The 18,104-nt window shown below is 44.9% G+C and overlaps 2 protein-coding genes across 2 annotated transcripts in view; one reads left to right on the top strand and one right to left on the bottom strand.

Annotated features, from left to right (window-relative positions):
- TBC1D2B (TBC1 domain family member 2B) overlaps positions 1 to 18,104 on the bottom strand; it is an 83,283-nt gene that overhangs the window by 27,074 nt on the left and 38,105 nt on the right. The window contains exons 4-6 of the mRNA XM_032174241.2: positions 7,911 to 8,074; positions 3,175 to 3,413; positions 2,071 to 2,454 (exon numbers count right to left, since the gene is read on the bottom strand). Coding sequence (XP_032030132.1) covers positions 2,071 to 2,454; positions 3,175 to 3,413; positions 7,911 to 8,074 — 787 coding nt within the window. The remainder of the gene's footprint in view (positions 1 to 2,070; positions 2,455 to 3,174; positions 3,414 to 7,910; positions 8,075 to 18,104) is intronic.
- On the top strand, positions 17,610 to 18,100 carry LOC116481521 (large ribosomal subunit protein uL15). The gene has a single exon (XM_032174243.3). It carries the CDS (start codon positions 17,626 to 17,628, stop codon positions 18,070 to 18,072), a length of 447 nt encoding a protein of 148 aa, XP_032030134.1. The 5' UTR covers positions 17,610 to 17,625; the 3' UTR covers positions 18,073 to 18,100.

Below are 18,104 nucleotides of genomic sequence, written 5' to 3'. Positions count from 1 at the left end.
TGGCTCATGCCTATAATCTCAGCATTCTGAGGCCAAGGCAGGCAGATCACTTGAGCTCAGTAGTTCAAGACCAGCCCGGGCAACACAGCAAAACTCTGTCTCTACTAAAAATATAAAAATTAGCTGGGTGTGGTGACATACGCCTCTAGTCCCAGCTACTCAGGAGGCTGAGGCTGGAGGATTTCTTGAGCCAGGGAGGTTAAGGCTTCAGTAAGCTGAGATTGCACTACTGCACTCCAGCCTGGGCAACAGAGCAAGATGCTGTCTCAAAAAAAATAAATACATAAAAATAAAAATTTCTGCTCTTATTAAGTAATCCCAAAATGTGTATTACTGATGGGTATATATTTAGGGTCATGTGTATTCAATGTTGTGTACATTAAAAAACCCAACTTCCATTGGCAATGCTAACCAAGACCTCTTATTAAAAAAACAAACAAAAAAAAACACACAAAGGTTATTTTTTTTTCTTGCAACGGGGTCTCACTTTGTCATCCAGGCTGGAGTGCGGTGGTAGGATCTCCGCTCACTGCAGCCTTGCTCTGCTTTCCAGGGCTCAAGCAATCCTCCCACTTCAGCCTCTTGAGTAGTTGGGACCACAAGTACAAGTCACCATGCCTGGCCTTTTTTTTTTTTTTTTTGGTAGAGACGGGAGTTTCACTATGTTGCCTATACTGGTCTCAAATTTCTGGGCTCAAGCAATGTGCCCACCTCAGTCACCCAAAGTGCTGCTATCACAGGCATAAGCCACTATGCACGGCCAGATTTTTTTTTTTTTTTAAATAGTAGATATAAGTGTAAAGTATTGAGACCAGAGGTTTTATTGTTGTTTTGGATTTTCTCATTCATAAATCCTCTGGGCCTCACATATCCAATGGGTGTTGTCAGTAAGAAGTGGTCACTATGGGGACCATGTACATATTCCAGCCATGCTGCCATGATTCCAGTGTTTTTACTTCTGTTTTGGAATTATCTTCAGGGTCCCTAGCATGCCCATCATTCCCTCACTCAATGCATTGCCTGAAAGGTACTGCTAGGCATGAAGCAAATGCTCAGTAACAACCTGGACAGTAGCAAACCTCTGCCCTCCAAGGACAAGCTCCATCTGGAGCCAAACACCCTCGGAGACATTATTTGCAAGAAGAGGGTGGCCAGGTGAGGGACGCCTTGGGGCTAGGTGAGACCAGTAGCTACAGACATGTCTGGGGTCTGCTGGGGTCAAATGGGCTATACTTGATGCCCCATGTCCTGGGGGCCACTTGTCCACCTAAAACCTCTCCCACAAAGTCTCAAGAACTGGTGGCAGCAAGAATGTTACGATCCTCCCTGTGGCCTCCCCTCTGAATCATTAGGCTTCTCTATAGGTAAGAAGAGAAATGCAGGCTGCCCCCACCTCTCACAAATGCTGTGTGTTCCTCCTACCGCATCAGCTGGTCACCACCCCAGGCATGACTAGGATGGTCACTTTTGTTCAGGAAATAGCCTCCCAGCCTGAGGGCTAGCCCAGAGAGGGACACGGGGAGGAAAGCTGTCCTTCCTACTAAGTGTCAGGACCCTCCCATCTTGGGTGTTGGGGGCACTGACTGTGAACAGGCCCTCTTCCCAGGCCTACTTGGAAGCTGGAGTCCGCTTCCCCAGCTAACCCCATACTAGCTGTTAGGAACAATGCTCCCAAACCAGGCATCCACTAGGTCCTGCAGCAAGCTGTGCAAATTGTTTGTGTGTGATTTCATGCACACAGGAGTGGCAAGAAACAGCCTCCACATGCTACAAGGGATAATGAAGTACTAAGGGTGGTATATATAGAAAGGGAAGTCTTAGTTGCCTGAAAGCAAGGGACGGGAAGGATCTGAAACTGTTCAAAGCAACAGCAAGAGTTTCCTTTCCCAAGGAGGCTCCACAGAAGATTAATGATTATTTGATGATAAGTCCTATTACACTTGTGAAAAAAAAAAAAAAAAGTGTGCAGCTGTTCTGCTGTCACACCAAATCAGCTCACAGAGGCCAGGCCTCTAGGGTGACATCGGTGGTCTCCCATGCCAATCACCAGAGCCCCTGCCCTGCTCTTACTTTCAGCCTGTCCAGTTCCAGCTGGTCCCTGGCAACAGGTGCAGCCGAAGGGGAGACGGGCGCCACGGTGGGAGGAGGCCCGTTGCCCTCGCCCTCACTGAGCTTGATGATGACCTCATCCTTGGCCTGGATGGTCTCCATGAGCATCCCCAGCTGCTCGTTGAGCTCGCCCACTTTGCTCTTCAGCGTCCTCACTTCCTGCTGAAGACTCTCCTTCTCCAAGTTGAACCTCTCCAGCTGGCTGGTAAGGCCCAGAATCTGATCATCCTTTTGGTGCAGAAGCTCGAGCGTGTCCTTTGGGACCCCCTCACAGAGCCGGCTGCTTGTGAAATACTTGTCATACTGGGATGACCGGACTGTCTGCTGGAGCAGTCGAACAAGCTCCTGGGAGCCAAAAGGAGAATGGAGTGAAGGGTGAAAAGAGCAAGGAGAGGAGAAAGAGCAGAAATCATGACAACATTACATGGAGTAATCGACAGAATTTTAGGAAATGTAGAAACTTTACTGGAAACATTTTAATAATGAAATTCCTCTTGAAGGTCTCAAAAATAGAGGAAAAAAATATTTACTCCATAAAGACTGTCTGTAGAGAACAGTAATAGGAAATAGGAAATAATGGACATGTCCACTGTAATTAGCAATGGCATCCAGTAAATGTTCACGGGTATTAAAAAATCTGTGCTCTAAGAGTCACTGAACTGCTGAACAATTAAATGCAATTAGATCTGATTAGCTCAGGAAACTGTTGTTGAATAGGATGCAGAAACTCTTTTTAATGACTGTTAAAGAACTCTGGGCTGAAACTGTGTTTAGGGAGATTCAACCTCAGGGGCAGGACTGGGCTGTGGGTGCAGACAGCAACCTCCTCTGTCCTCCTTTGAGAGATCTTCACTCTCCTTGCAAATGCAAACGCCTCTGAACCAATGATCAAGCACAGCAGCCGCGCCTAGATGACCACCAGGGCAATATGAAACCTCCAGGGGAAAAGCAACTCCTGGGAAACAAAGCTGTCCCCAGAAAGACTCAGGGAAACATAAATTGGGCTTTACTCCTCCCGTCCTTGGCCTGCTGAGGTGGGGTAAGACAGAAGCCAGAAGAAGTTACCTTCTGACTGGATAGGTCTTTCTTTAACTGTTCCAGCTCTTCCTGCTGGCTCTGGACCTGCAGTTGCATTTCGGAGACCGGCTTCCTTATGCTGACGCTGCCACTGCCTGATGTGCCTTCACCTGAAGGATCACCACTGCTGTGACGATTTTTGTACGACCCAATTATGTCTTTCAAAGGGCGCTTTCCTTTGTAGGGGTTACGTCCAAAATCAAAGGGGAATCCTGAGCCAGTTACTCCTACATAAAAATAAAACTTATATTTTATTATTATTATTATATTTTTGAGACGGAGTGTTGGTCTGTCGCCCAGGCTGGAGTGCAGTGGCGCAATGTCAACTCACCGTAAGCTCCACCTCCCAGGCTCATGCCATTCTACTGCCTCAGCATCCCGAGTAGCTGGGACTACTACAAGCACCCGCCACCGCGCCTGGCTAATTTTTTGTATTTTCAGTAGAGACAGGGTTTCACTGTGTTAGCCAGGATGGCCTTGATCTCCTGACTTCGTGATCCTCCCTCCTTGGCCTCCCAAAGTGCTGGGATTACAGGCGTGAGCCACCACGCCCGGCCAAAACTTGTATTTTAAACAAAAACCACATCTTCCTTTTGGAAACTATAACAAAATAAAGCATCCCCACAAATCATCCTCCAGGGAGTTTGGCATCCACCACCTTGAGAACTACAGGAGATTGATGACTCTGCCCCCACTGCATTCTAGATAGTAACCAACATGCTTCAGCCAGAGATGACTGATTCCCCCCACTGGATCCTTCCTTGGAAGACTGTATCACAGGATCATTTTTCATGGAAAACTAAGACATACTAAGCATCCTATTTTTGCTAATTTGTCCTTAGCAAAAAACCAAAAACACTCAAATGTATGTTGGTTTTTGTTTTTTTTTTTTAACATACAAACATTGCTATACTTTGAATGTGTCCCCCAAAGTTTATGTGTTGGAAATTTAATCCTCAATGTAACAGTATTGGGAAGTGGGGCCTAATAACAGGTGATTAGGTCATGAGGACTCTGCCCCTGTGAATGGATTAATGTGTTATCACTAGGGTGGGTTAGTTATCACAAGAGCAGGTTTGCAATAAAAACAAGTTTGGTCCCCTGGCTCTCGCTCACTCTCGCCCTCTCTTGCTTTCTTTCTCTCTTGCCTTCCGCCAAGGGACTACACAAAACAAAGGCTCTCCCCAGATGCCAATGCCAATGCTTTTGGACTTCTAGCCCCAGAACCATGAGCCAAATAAATTTCTGTTCATTATAAATTACCCAGCCTATGGTATTCTGTTATAACAGTATAAAACAAACTAAGACATGCATGTTTTAAAGCATGACTAGATTCCCCTTCTTAAAAAATGGGTATTTGGGGATGGGCATGGTGGCTCACGCCTGTAATCCCAGCACTTTGCGAGGCCGAGGCAGGTGGATCACCTGAGGTCGGGAGTTTGAGACCAGCCTGACCAACATGGAGAAACCCTGTCTTTACTAAATATACAAAATTACCTGGGCGTGGTGATGCATGCCTGTAATCCCAGCTACTCAGGAGGCTGAGGCAGGAGAATCACTCGAACCTGGGAGGCGGAGGTTGCAGTGAGCCGAGATCACACCATTGCACTCCAGCCTAGGCAACAAGAGCGAATCTCCGTCTCAAAAAAAAAAAAAAAAGAGTATTCGGGAATACTGTCAGGCCAGGCACAGTGGTATGCACCTGTGGTCCCAGCTATTGGAGGCTGAGGCAGGAGGATAGCTTAGGCCCAGGAGTTCAAGGCCAGCCTAGACAACACAGATACTCCATCACTAAAAAAGAAAAAAAAAATACTATGGGATCTAAATAAATTTTAGTGTAGATAGATTGAAATATATATACTCACATTATAAAGAGGAGACACAAGGGAGTATATAAGCGTGATTTATATAAAGTTAGAAAACAGGCAGAACCAACCTACACTGTTGGGAATCAGTACAGTGGTTCCCTGGGGCGGGGTAGTGACTGGAAAGGGCACGGGGGTGGCAGCTGGCTCCTGGGGTGTTGGCATCGTCCTCTTTCTTGAAGTGAGTGCTGGCTTCATGGGTGTATTCAATTTGTGACAATTCACTGAGCTATACATTTCTGATTTGGGGACTTTTCTGTATGTTATACATCAATAAAAAGTCTACTTAAAGATAGGGGAAAATACAAGGAAGGGTAGTTCACTTTCTGTGAATAACATGGACAAGTTGGAGGGCTGATTCTTGGAGCCACTTCAGGAAATACCCATGAAGAGAGTAAGATCAAAGTCTAGTGACATCTTTGTCTCTCCCTCTCTATCACATAAACTCCTCTCAAAGGGGATGAAGGGCTGGGCAGAGGGCTAAGAAGGCTGTCATTCATCAAGAAAACAGTCTCCATGGTGCAGGGAGTTTCTCCTCCCGTCCCAACTCACTAAGCACTCCCGATTCTTCCTCCCCAGTCCTGCTCACATTCATCCTTCCATTTCACCCTCAGTCTCTACTGGAAGTCACAGCCAACAGTACTTATTTTCAATAACCCAAATCCCCAGTTTTAATCTCTTTTTTTCCAGGCAGCATTATCAGCTCATACTGAGCCTCTCTTCTGGGCACTCTCACTGGCCTTGCCATGCATTAGGTAATTCAGCACATTCAGCGTGGCCACATTCTATACCATGTCACACTGGGCCAGTGGGTTCTACACCAGGATCCTGTGGAGCACAGGTAAGCTCCCTCTCACAGCAAATCATGACAGTCCTTTTCCAGGAGACAGAAAAAATATTTCCTTTCCTAAGTGCTTACTCTCGCAACAAAGGTTTCCTCAAATCCTGCACCCTATTCCTGCTGGCCCATGCTAGAATCAGGCATAAGGTGGAATTTCAAAATTATTTATTGTTATTTTATGTTTAAAATATCAATATCCTCCTAATGAATTAATAAATCTAGGACTGTGGCCAGGCATGGTGGCTCACGGCTGTAATCCCAGTACTTTGGGAGACCGAGGTGGACCAATCACCTGAGGTCAGGAGTTCAAGACCAGCCTGGCCAACACGATGAAACCCTGTCTCTACTAAAAATAAAAAAATTAGCCAGGCATTGTAGTGGGCACCTGTAGTAGCAGTTACTCAGGAGGCTGAGGCAGAATCGCTTAACCCGGGAGGCGGAGGTTGCAATGAGCCGAGATCGCACCACTGCACTCCACCGTGGGCAACAGAGCGAGACTCTGTCTCAATAAATAAAATAAATAAATAAATTTAGAATTGTAAATGGCTGTTAAAAGCATCAGGCAAAAGGCTGATGGAGAATTTTATGAATGGATCAGGATGACAACCCTAAATCCTGATCAATCTTAATATCAAAAGAGAGAAAACCAGACACGATGTGGCTTCAGATGCGATGCGATAGGAAGCACGCAGCCATCTCCCCACCAAAACAGCATTCCTATCGAATCAGAAGTCAACCCTGAATCTGGGCAGGCCTCCGGCTCTAACTGACAGTATACAGGAATTAACATGGGACAGAGAAGCATGTTAAATGACCCCACAGAAATACAATCAGCAAACCCAGACATGGGAGACTCCTCAGCACCAAGACCTGGTTTCTTCAACAAATGTGGCAAAGGAGGGGGAAGGGAAAAAAGGCCAGGGAGCTGTTTAGACTAAAAGAGACCTAAGAAGACATCAATTAAATACAATGTGTGGGTCTTGTTTGAATCTTCATTTGAACAAACTGGCTGTAAACAGACACTTAGGGAACAATTAAGGAATCAAATAATACTAAGCATTTATTGTAACTGTAAATATAATAAAGAAGTTGTGGTTATAATTTTTTTTATTTATTTTGGGGACAGATCGGTCTGTCACCCAGGCTGGAGTGCAGTGGCGCAATCTCAGCTCACTGCAAGCTCCACCTCAGTCTCCCAAGTAGCTGGGACTACAGGCGCCCCCCCACCACGCCCGGCTAATTTTTTTGTATTTTTAGTAGAGATGGAGTTTCACCGTGTTAGCCAGGATGGTCTCGATCTCCTGACCTCGTGATCTGCCCGCCCTCAGCCTCCCAAAGTGCTGGGATTACAGGCATGAGCCACCATGCCCGGCCGGTTATAATTTTTTTAAGAGTCATTATCTCTTAGAGATACATATATAGCATTTGCAGATGCAGTTGTAGATTGCAATTAAATAATATTAAGGATTTATTGTAACTGTAAATATAATAAATAAGTTGTAGTTATAATTTTTTTAAAGAGTCATTATCTCTTAGAGATACATACTAAAGCATTTGCAGATGCAATGGATTAATGCCTACAATAATAATCCAGTTGACAGTGGGTGCAGGGAGGAGCAGGAGCTTAGAGACGGAGAAGGAAGAAGAGAGACCATAGTTCACACTGTAGAAGCTGGATGACGTGTACACCAGAATTCATGAGACTATATTCTCTTTTGTGTACATTTCAAATTTCTATAAAGTTTTTAAAATCAATACTTCCATAAAGAGGATCATGACTTCCAAGTGTGCTATCTCCCCCAAAAAATTGAGCCATTGGACTAGACAGTCATTTATTTCTTATAACATTTATTAAATAATTTTTTAAGCCTTTATGTTTTAAGTCCGACAAAGAAAATGCATGCCCCCATTGGTCCTTATGCTTCTCGAAATACCTGCTGATAATATGTCTCCCACATCACTGGTGGTTAACAGATGGCAGTACAGAGAATGACAGACAACAGGAAGTATGTTGATACCTTTGTTTCCTTCAGGGGTCAGCTTCTTCTTTTCTTCCTGTACTATGGACTCCTCTAGGTCCTTAGGGGTTGGGTCTAAAAGTTCCCACTCTTCATTGGTATAAAACACAGTCCTCCGACTATCATTATGTCCTCTTCCAGGACGGAAAGAAGACATCGAATTCCTATTGGGAAAAACAATATGTGTTATTAACAAAAACAAAAGTAAAACAAAACGTAATCTCATGTATATAGGATTGGCAAAAATTTAAATATCTGATGATACCAAATGTTGGTGAGGATATGGAGAAATAGGGATTCCTTTTTTTTTTGGAAATGGAGTCTCCCTCTGTCACCCAGGCTGGAGTACAGTGGTGCAATCTTGGCTCACTGCAACCTTTGCCTCCTAGGTTCAAGAAATTCTCCTGCCTCAGCCTCCCTGAGTAGCTGGGATTACAGGCTGTGCCACCATGCCCAGCTAATTTTTTTTTTTAATTATTTTTAGTAGAGACGGGGTTTCAACATGTTGGCCAGGCTGGTCTCGAACTCTTGACCTCAAGGTGATCTGCCCACCTTGGCCTTCCAAAGTGCCGGGATTACAGGCATGAGCCACCTCACCCAACCGAAATGGAGATTCTTATACACTGCTGGTGGGATTATAAATTGATACTATTACCATGCAGAGGAACTCAACAAGGTACTGTTAAGTTGAAGAAGTGCCTACCCCTAACACCCAGTATTTGCTAAAAGAAATTCTTATGTATGTGCACAAGGAGACATGAGCAAAAACATTCACTGCAGAATTGTCCATATTAGAAAAAAATAAAAAGGTACAACAACCTAAACATTCATGAACAGGAGAATAAACTGTAGCATATTCACAGTCAAGTACTATACAGCACTTAAAATTAATTCATTCATCCAGCAATTATTGATTGGGCCTACAACATGCCAGGTAATATTCTAGATGCTTGGAATATCCCAGTGAACAAAACACACCAAGATTCTTATTCTTGTGGAATGTACCTTTCAGCCAAAGCTATATGTATCATAGGGATAAACGTTTTTTAAACACTGAAAGAAAAAGAAAATGGAAGAATTATAGGTACAGCATTATACTGTTTTATAGCTTCAGATTATACTATTAACAGAGACTACTTATGGATACATATATATGTAGTAAAACTATTTTTTTAAGTCCACACACAAATTACAATTATCAAATACAGAATACTGGCAACCTCTGTAAAAGTAAAGAAGAATAGGATCAAGAAGAGAGGATTTAGCCAGGTGCCGTGGCTAATGCCTGTAATCCCAGTACTTTGGGAGACCGAGGTGGGCATATCACCCAAGGTCAGGAGTTCAAGACCAGCCTGGCCAATGTGGCGAAACCCTGTCTCTATTAAAAATACAAAAATTAGCTGGGTGTGGTGGCGCATACCTGTAGTCCCATCTACTCCGGAGGCTGAGGCACAAGAATCACTTGAACCTGGGAGGCGGAGGTTACAGTGAGAAGAGATCACCCCACTGCACTCCAGCCTGGGCAATAGAGCAAGACTCTGTCTCCAAAAAAAAAAAACCAAAAGAGAGAGAGAGAGAGGATTTTAGCAATGTTCTGTTTTTAAAAATGCAGTAGAAATATGACAAAACTATAAAAATGAGTCATGGCTATCTGAGTAATCAATACACTTGTCTGTGTGCTAAAAATATTTCATTAAAAGTTTTTAAAAGTAGGTTGAGATTTCTGCTTCCAGTGCAGATGGAATAACAAGGACTAGATTTACCTTCCCCGGTGAAAACTAAAGAACTGAAAAAAAAATAATAAATATAGGAAACCATGGTTTTCGGACACTGGCCATCAGGCAGCACAGGACAATGATCCTGAGAGAGGGAAAGCCAATAAGGTAAGCCCACCTTACTGCCTGGAGACAGTTTCTAGGCCAGGCTGCAGGCAGGGAAAACCCAGGAGGAACCCAGCATCTCTCTGAGATGAGAAGATAGAGTGGAGACTCTCAAGGCAGTTGCAGCTCATACAGCAGAGTACTAGAGAGAAGAGAGCTGCACAGAGGGAGTGTCGCAGAGATCTTAGATGGTCCCCCCAAGTCTTCAACTGAGTACTGATTGCGGCTTCGACGTAAGAAAGCTATCTGAGGACAGGGAGAGAACCAACTGAGAGAAGCAAAGGAAACCATCCCTGAGCCTCACACGGGACCAGGAATACTGCCTAATCTCACCAGTCAGAGTGGAAAACCTTATAATTCACAGGGCATCAGAAAGATTACTGAGAAAGGCTACCGATGGTATCCCTAAAGCCTGTGCTCATCCTACCAAGCAAAGCTTAAAAGCAAACTTCAAAAGGATCAAACTGTTCCAGAGTCATTTAATACATCTGAGAACAAAGCCCAAGAATATTTATAGCAATACAAAAAAAAAAAAAAATCCAGCACACAAAAAGGTAAAATTCACAACATCTGGTATTCAATTTTAAAAATGACCAGGCATGCACAAAGTGGGAAGTACAAGTCACAATGAGGAAAAAAAACCAATTAACAGAAACAGACCAGAAACAACAAATGATAAAATTAGCAGACAGGGACTCTAAAAGTTGTAACTGTATTCTTTATGTTCTAGAAGCTAGAAAAAAAGAATGAACATCTTAGAGACACAGAAAATTAAAAAAAAAAAAAGATTTAAATAAAATTTCCAAAGATAAAACTACAATGCCTATGATGAAAAACATGCTAAATGGGAACAAGAGCAGACCAGGCATTGTGGAAGGAAAGACTAGAAAACTTGATGACCCTGCAATAGAAACAACCTAAAACAAAACAGAAATATGACCTAAAATGAAACAGAAAAACGACAAATGAAAAAAAGGAAGGATGAATGGACCAATGAGCTGGTCACTGAAGGAGACAAGAAGGGGAGGAGATGGAATAAAAGTATGTGAAGAAATAATGACGAAAAATTTTTCTAAATCTGATGTAAACCATCAATCCACAGATAAAAGAAGCTCAACAAACTTCAAGCACAAAAATCATGAAGAAAACTGTATCAAGGCATATCATAATCAAATTGCCTAATACAAATAATATTTAAAGTTTTAAGTATAACCCTAATTTGCAAAAGAAATAAAGGAAGTCAAATTTTTATAGTTAAACTGCCAAAAGGTAAGAGGCATGTGTTAGTTATGAAGAGACATCTTAATTCATTTGAGCAGTCGGTAAGTGGAGTGGTGAGGAGAGGACATGCTCGCATGAACCACCTTACTTACACGCACACACACATATGAACTTATATTCTCTTACTTAATAGATCCATACTTATCCCTAAAGCAATAAAAGGAATGAAATACGAAAACACCAAACAATATAGATAAGTCTCTCCAAAACATTATGTTAAGTGAAAGAAGACACACAGGAGACTATACGGAGTATGATTCCATTTATACAAAAATTTTTAAAACTCAAAGCTATAGTGACAGAAAGCCCATCAGAGGTTGCCCAGGGCCAGGTATTAAGGGAAGGGATCAACCGCAAAGGAACGTGAAGGAATTTTTAAAGGTGTAGAAATGTTCTATTTTTCTTTATTATGGAGGTGTTTACATCGCTGTGTATAATTTCCTAAATTCATCAACCTATTCACCTAAAATAGGTAAACTTACTGGAGGTAAATTATAACTCAATGAAGTTATTAAAATAAACATGCAAATAAATAAGGAAGAGGAAGAAATGTATCATTTGGTGTTTTCTGAGGTGGATTAAAGGCAAGGGGGGAAAAGGTGGCTTTATCTCTAGTTTGAATCAGACAGATGATATTCTCATGTAAAACAGTCATTTCTCAATGTGTTTTTTAAAGCATAGCGTTATCCCTTTTTACTTGTACTTTAAACATTCAGAAGAATACAGAGAAATTATATAACATGCTTATGTTCTCATCACGCTATCACAGTATATGGATGTATGGCCCTTGGCTAACTGCTTTAACAAAGAGTCACCAGGAACCAGCAATTATGCCTGTTTAGAACTGATACTCACTTTCTCATAGTTTATTTACTTAGGACCAAGAAGGAGCTGGTAAACGACGTATAGCATCTTGCACGTGCTATTTATTTCCTGTCTCTTCTAGAGCCTGGCATTGTGCCACACATCTTCACAGACAACTGCATAGAAGGATTCTAGTCAATTCCCCATGGTAACCTAATGAGCAAGATACTGTATAAAGTTTGGTTTTATAAAAATTATAAAATTGTAGAGAAAACTATTTCAAAATAGCTGCTCAAAAAGAAAACTCTCACAAATGCTGGCTATACTTCTGTTCATTTTTTTGACATGATTGGTTCATCACTTCACAGAGCACTGGGGAACCGCTGGACCCACTGCACTATGACTTTTCAGTGGCTCTGCCTATAGCAAGGATCTCACGGGAGCCTTCTCTCAGGCGGCATGTGACTACCACCACTGTCAATTTTAGCAGTTAAATTCTCCTTGCCATTTGCCCTAGCTGTCAAACTGTGCTCCTCACCTCTGGTTCCTAAAGGGTGAATGCAGGAAAGAGAAATAAGAGCAGGGACACCCCCACATGGCCCGGGGAGAGAGAACAGTAATTTCAGTGACTTAGAACGGCCACACACCCTCCTTCCTCCCACTGCGGTTTTGGGTTTCCAGCCTGTTGCAAGCCTGAGTTGTACACTGCCGTGCTCTCACCTGCAGCTGAGGGACAGCCTTGCTGGAGGTACGGTGCTACTTGTCAAGTCCTGGATAAGAGAGAAATGGAATCACGCTCAAAGTGAAAGCCTCTTGAAGCTGAAACAGTATATAGCCAATTCCTGTTTTTGCTCTTATGTGGCGCAACCCAATTCTAGGACTGTGCAGCAAGGGGGTCATTACAGTGCAGACTTCTCAGACACACTCACCCTATCTGCTCTGGCCCACAGAGGCCTCGGTGGCAACCACGTGTCCTGCCTGTGCACTCCATGAGGAGTTCACAGCTGGTTTAAATGGAGGCACTTTTTTAGCTGGTGTTAGAGGCTGTTCTATGACAGTATTTGCTGTTTAAAGACCCCAGTCTTATTTGACAGATCTTTGAGAGGCCTTCTGTGTTCTCCCAGGCATCGTGCCAGGTGCTCACCTATGAACACTCAGCTGCTCTGATCTGAAATAAAAAGTGAGGCACCACCAAGCAGCAAAACAGCACCTTGTTAGGGGCAGTGGTCAGCCTGAGCTTTTTAAAACAAACGCCAGCAATCTGTATCATCGTTAAGAAAACCTCTTTCCAGGTGGAAGCCTGCACAGTTTAAAATGTCTAACTAAAACAGTAATAACTTGTTCGACATTCGTTTGAATTCTGATAACCAGCTAGAATTTACAAGTTGACAGAATTGTTGGGAAATGTTCCATCAAATTTCTTCCAAGTCAACCCCTCCACAAACCGCCTGCACAGCCAGGTTTCAGGCAAAACCACAACCTCTTCAGCAGGGGGACGACACTGCCAAGGCAGAGGTTTGCACTTGCCAGGACTTTGTGCACAGGAGGGAGGCAGGCTACCACTACTTCTAGCTCCCTCCCTCCCTCCAGACTACAGGCCCTGTTAAGGGAAACAAAGGTGGCGGGGCAGGGAGGAGGTTGTGTGGGGGCGGTTTCCTCTGACTGGCAACAGCCATCTCAATAAGGCTGACTCAGTATTTCCTCCTCTACAAATTAATTCCTCAAATATATTCTCACAAGGGCACAGAGACATATGTACAAGAATATTAGAACAATGCTATCTGAAATGACAGAAAAGTAGAAACAAGTAGATGTTCATGGCTAAGAAACTGCTTAAATAAATCAGGGCACATTCCTATAACTGAATTCTGTTAGAACAAGAGCTCTAGTAAGGGCTAACAAGTTTGGACATTCCAGGTAAGTGCCTATATAATGTGTCAGCTCAAAGGGGCATGGCAGGTGGCCCTACATTCCCCACCACTGCTGACCCCTCCTGACCCATCTGCTGGTGAGAGCACAGCTTTGGTGCAAGTGGGCCTCATGACATGGTAAATACAGAGAAGCCATGTCTGAGGGAAGAGTGAGCATTCTAAGTCACCGAAGTAGCTATGCACTGACATAGTGGATACTGTACGATCCCTCTAAGTCACATACACACAGAGCAAAGTTCAGGGTGCAGACATAAGTACCTTCAGTTCTAGTGGTGACTTCTGGGAAGTGGACTTAAAAGGACTTTCACTTTTAACTGTGTACTCCTCAGCAATGATTGATTTTTCTTTTTATACACATGCACGCTTATTGCAATGAAGTACAAACACACAACTAAGAAGGCAGGCCAAATGGGGACGCTGTCAGGTGGCAGGCCTGCAAGCCAGGTCACTTGCTATGGTTTGAATATCTCCTCCAAAACTCATGTTGAAATGTAATTATCATTGTGACGGTATTAAGAGGTGGGACCATTAAGAGGTGATTAAGCCATGAAGGCTCGGTCTTCACGAATGGATTAACACTGTTATCTGCGGAGTGGGCCTAGATTCAACTACAGAAGAGGAGACGGCAATGTGGCCAGGGAAGCAGAGATTTAGAGCAAGGCAGCCACAGGCCAAGGAATACCAGAAGCCACCAGAAGCTGGAAGAGGCAGGAACTAACTCTGCCCTGGAGCCTCTGAAGAAAGCAGTCCTGCCAACACCTTAACTTAGGCCTAGTGAAGCTGATTTTGAATTTCTGGCCTCCCAAACTATCAAACAATAAATATGTGCTGTTTCAAGCCACCAATGTTATGGTCACTTGTTATAGCAGCCAGAGCAAATTAATACAATTACTCTCTAATAAGCTATTGCCCTTCAAACCAAGGACTTTGAGAGGCTGCTTTCTGTTGTGGTCCAGGCTTCAGCTGGCATTCAAGTTTGGAGCATTAACGTCCAAAGTCAGAATATATTTACTTCTGATATGATGTCTTTTGGTCCTGAGGACCTAGAAAGGTGTCATCAGAAAGACCCTTTCCAAAATACTCTAGACATTTACCTGGACAGATGAGTACATCACCCTTCCAATTCTAAGACATCAGAGCAAACACCTAATAAACATGCACAGCCTCAAAGAAACCAAACATCTAAGAAACAATATTCTTACTGTAGAACTTTCAGACAGGTACAGCTCCACAGGTTCCCTACTGCCCAAAGGGCAGACACCCCCACCCCTTCACCCTGGGAGTCCCTGGCCTCCTCAGCTCCTCTTCTATCCTCACCCCCTTAGCACCCTACGCACCCGGCATCAGAACCCATGCCACTCGTGAGACACACCCTGTTCTGACTTCCTTGCCTCTGCATGGGTGTCCTTGCACTTGCATTCCCCTTTGGACAGTCCCTCTCCATCTCTCAAGCCCTTTAAGCCAAAACTCATCTTCACAGCAAAACCATCACCAGCCTCTCCCACAACCCACACTGCAAAGAATAAGCACTTCTTCCTGGTGTGCCCAGGTAGGCCGTGACATGCTGGGTTCAGCCTTGAACTGCATCCTACAGCCCCTGTGGCAGAGGACTCACAGGCTTGCCTGCCTGTCTTCCTGAAGACCCTTAAACAGCTGACAGCAGGGAGGGACAGCCTCTTACCCAAGGGAACATCCTCAGCCCCATCCCATAGTGGAGGGGAGAGGAAGATGAAGCGGGGGAGAGGAAGATGAAGCGGGGGAGGGAGGGAGGGCCAGCTGCCCAGCCAGGCAGTCCTGCAGAACGGGCTTCTCAAATGCAGGTGATGACCCACTGGGGGCCAGGACATCAAATTAAGGAGTCAAGAAATCAATTTTGAGGGTCATGACAAGCATTTTTTTAGTATTAAAAGAGAAAATACTACTTAGCTTTACTATATGTAGCAGTGGAATTTTTCTTTCAGTTTTATTTACATAACAACAGTATACATTTACATACAAAGATGTGTATTTTCTGCTGTCAGTTCCCAGTCAACAAAGCGAACAATGCTGTGTCAGAAGGTAACATCCTGCCCAGGAAGCCAAACAGAAAGAAAAGTGCTGAAAAGAACTGTCGTCCTGCTGGGGAAGGGAGTGTGGCACAAGGGCAGGTGGGTGTGGGCAGACCCCCCACGAGTATAAAGGGCAGAGGATGAGAAGCCCCCAAGCAGCAGGAGCAGGAGCAGCAGAGCAACTCTGCCCCTGGAAGGGTCTGGAGCCTTCTCTCATCACTCTTCCTCAAGTCGGTGCTGGACACCCACCATGAGCCAGGCAGTGTGAGGTGCTGGGGTAAACCAGAGACAAGACAGACAGGGTCCCTGCCCCATGGAGCTCCCAGCCTTGCAAGGGAGCTGGACCACAGACAAGTACACAAAGAAATACAGAAACTACAGGGCTACGAAGAAGAAGCACAGCAGTGAGGAGTGGGAGGAACAGGGAGGAAGGCTTCTCTGAAGAATGAGCAGAAGTAACCAGAGAAGAGAGAGCCCTCCCTGCAATGGGACAGCCTGAGGCAGGGCCTGTCGGGAAGACATACATCTGAAGAACTGAAAGAAGTCAAGTGGGCCTGCAACAGAGAAAATGACAGGGGTCAGACCCCACGGGACCCTGAAGGCCATGTTCAGCAGGACAGCCTTCAGCCTAAGGCAATGAGAAGCCTCTGAAAGGCTGAGGCAGTCGATTGAATTGATTCAGGTCCCTTAGAATTGGGTCCCTGCAACAGGTGGACCCAGCACAGGCAGAGGATGCAGACAGGTGCCCTTCCTCAGCCCCCAACTCTAAATACAACAGGAGACATGGCCCAATTGCTCCCTTGGTGGCCCTGGACAAGACATTAAAGTTCTCTGAGCCTCGGCTTGCCATGCTGAGTCATGGTGAAAGGTCTCCGAGTCTACAGGCCAAAGCCACTGGTCCTCTCATGACCACAGTGATTTCCATGGAACAGTGTCATACACCGGCGGCCCTTCTGATACGTGGGCCCCTGGGAGCATGTGAATGGATCAAGACCAAGAGGACCACTGGGACATAATTGCTAAGCACAACTTCATGCTCCTGGGAGCTATCAGAGAAGACCAGGTGCCACTGCACCATTGCAGAAACACAAACACACCCCAGCCAACTTCCCACAACTGCTGAAACTCCATGGGCCAAAGAGCAAGTCACCTTCCTTCCTGCTTCCTTCTCCAGAAGGCCTGGCTTAAAAAATGTCTGTGTGAGGCAGTAGCATGGTGACTACATGCCTTGTCTTTCTTGGCAGACATAGCTGTGCCTTCCAACAAGGAAAATCACAAGTACCACGTTACGGCTCCCAGACAGGAACAACTTCCCCTAATTCACCAAACATCTGGGTGCCTGATTTGGGCTGCGCTGGGCCCTCTGCTGCGAACTGGGGCTGAAGAGAGGAGTCACTGTCACGACTTGACAGTCCTAGGCACTAAAACCATAATAGATTCTTGGGAACCCCCGCCATGCTCACAAATAACTCTTTCTACCAGGCCTGAAGGAGTCAAGAGAGAAGCAAAAACAAAAGATCAGAGCAGGGCCAACTGCAGGGCCTGCAGAAGACCTACGGGAGGCAGGCCTGGAGGGATGAGCACACATTCCCGGCTAGCTCAGCCCTTACACCTGCATTGAGAAAGGCACCCCATCCACCTGACTCAAGGAAGTAGAGACTCACTTCACCTACTGGCTCAAAAGAGTCAGCGTATTGGGAGGCCGAGGCGGGCGGATCACGAGGTCAGGAGATCAAGACCACGGTGAAGCTTTTTCGTCTGGGCTGCCAACATGCCATCCAGACTGAGGAAGACCCGGAAACTTCGGGGCCACGTGAGCCACGGCCACGGCCGCATAGGCAAGCACCGGAAGCATCCCGGAGGCCGCGGTAATGCTGGTGGTCTGCATCACCACCGGATCAACTTCGACAAATACCACCCAGGCTACTTTGGGAAAGTTGGTATGAAGCATTACCACTTAAAGAGGAACCAGAGCTTCTGTCCAACTGTCAACCTTGACAAATTGTGGACTTTGGTCAGTGAACAGACACGGGTGAATGCTGCTAAAAACAAGACTGGGGCTGCTCCCATCATTGATGTGGTGCGATCGGGCTACTACAAAGTTCTGGGAAAGGGAAAGCTCCCAAAGCAGCCTGTCATCGTGAAGGCCAAATTCTTCAGCAGAAGAGCTGAGGAGAAGATTAAGAGTGTTGGCGGGGCCTGTGTCCTGGTGGCTTGAAGCCACATGGAGGGAGTTTCATTAAATGCTAA

Source organism: Hylobates moloch, unplaced genomic scaffold (assembly GCF_009828535.3).
Source record: "Hylobates moloch isolate HMO894 unplaced genomic scaffold, HMol_V3 SCAFFOLD_14, whole genome shotgun sequence".
In the NCBI taxonomy this organism is placed as follows: Eukaryota; Metazoa; Chordata; class Mammalia; order Primates; family Hylobatidae; genus Hylobates; species Hylobates moloch.
The sequence above is the reverse complement of the archived record's forward strand: the minus strand, read 5'-3'. Positions and strand labels throughout refer to the sequence as shown.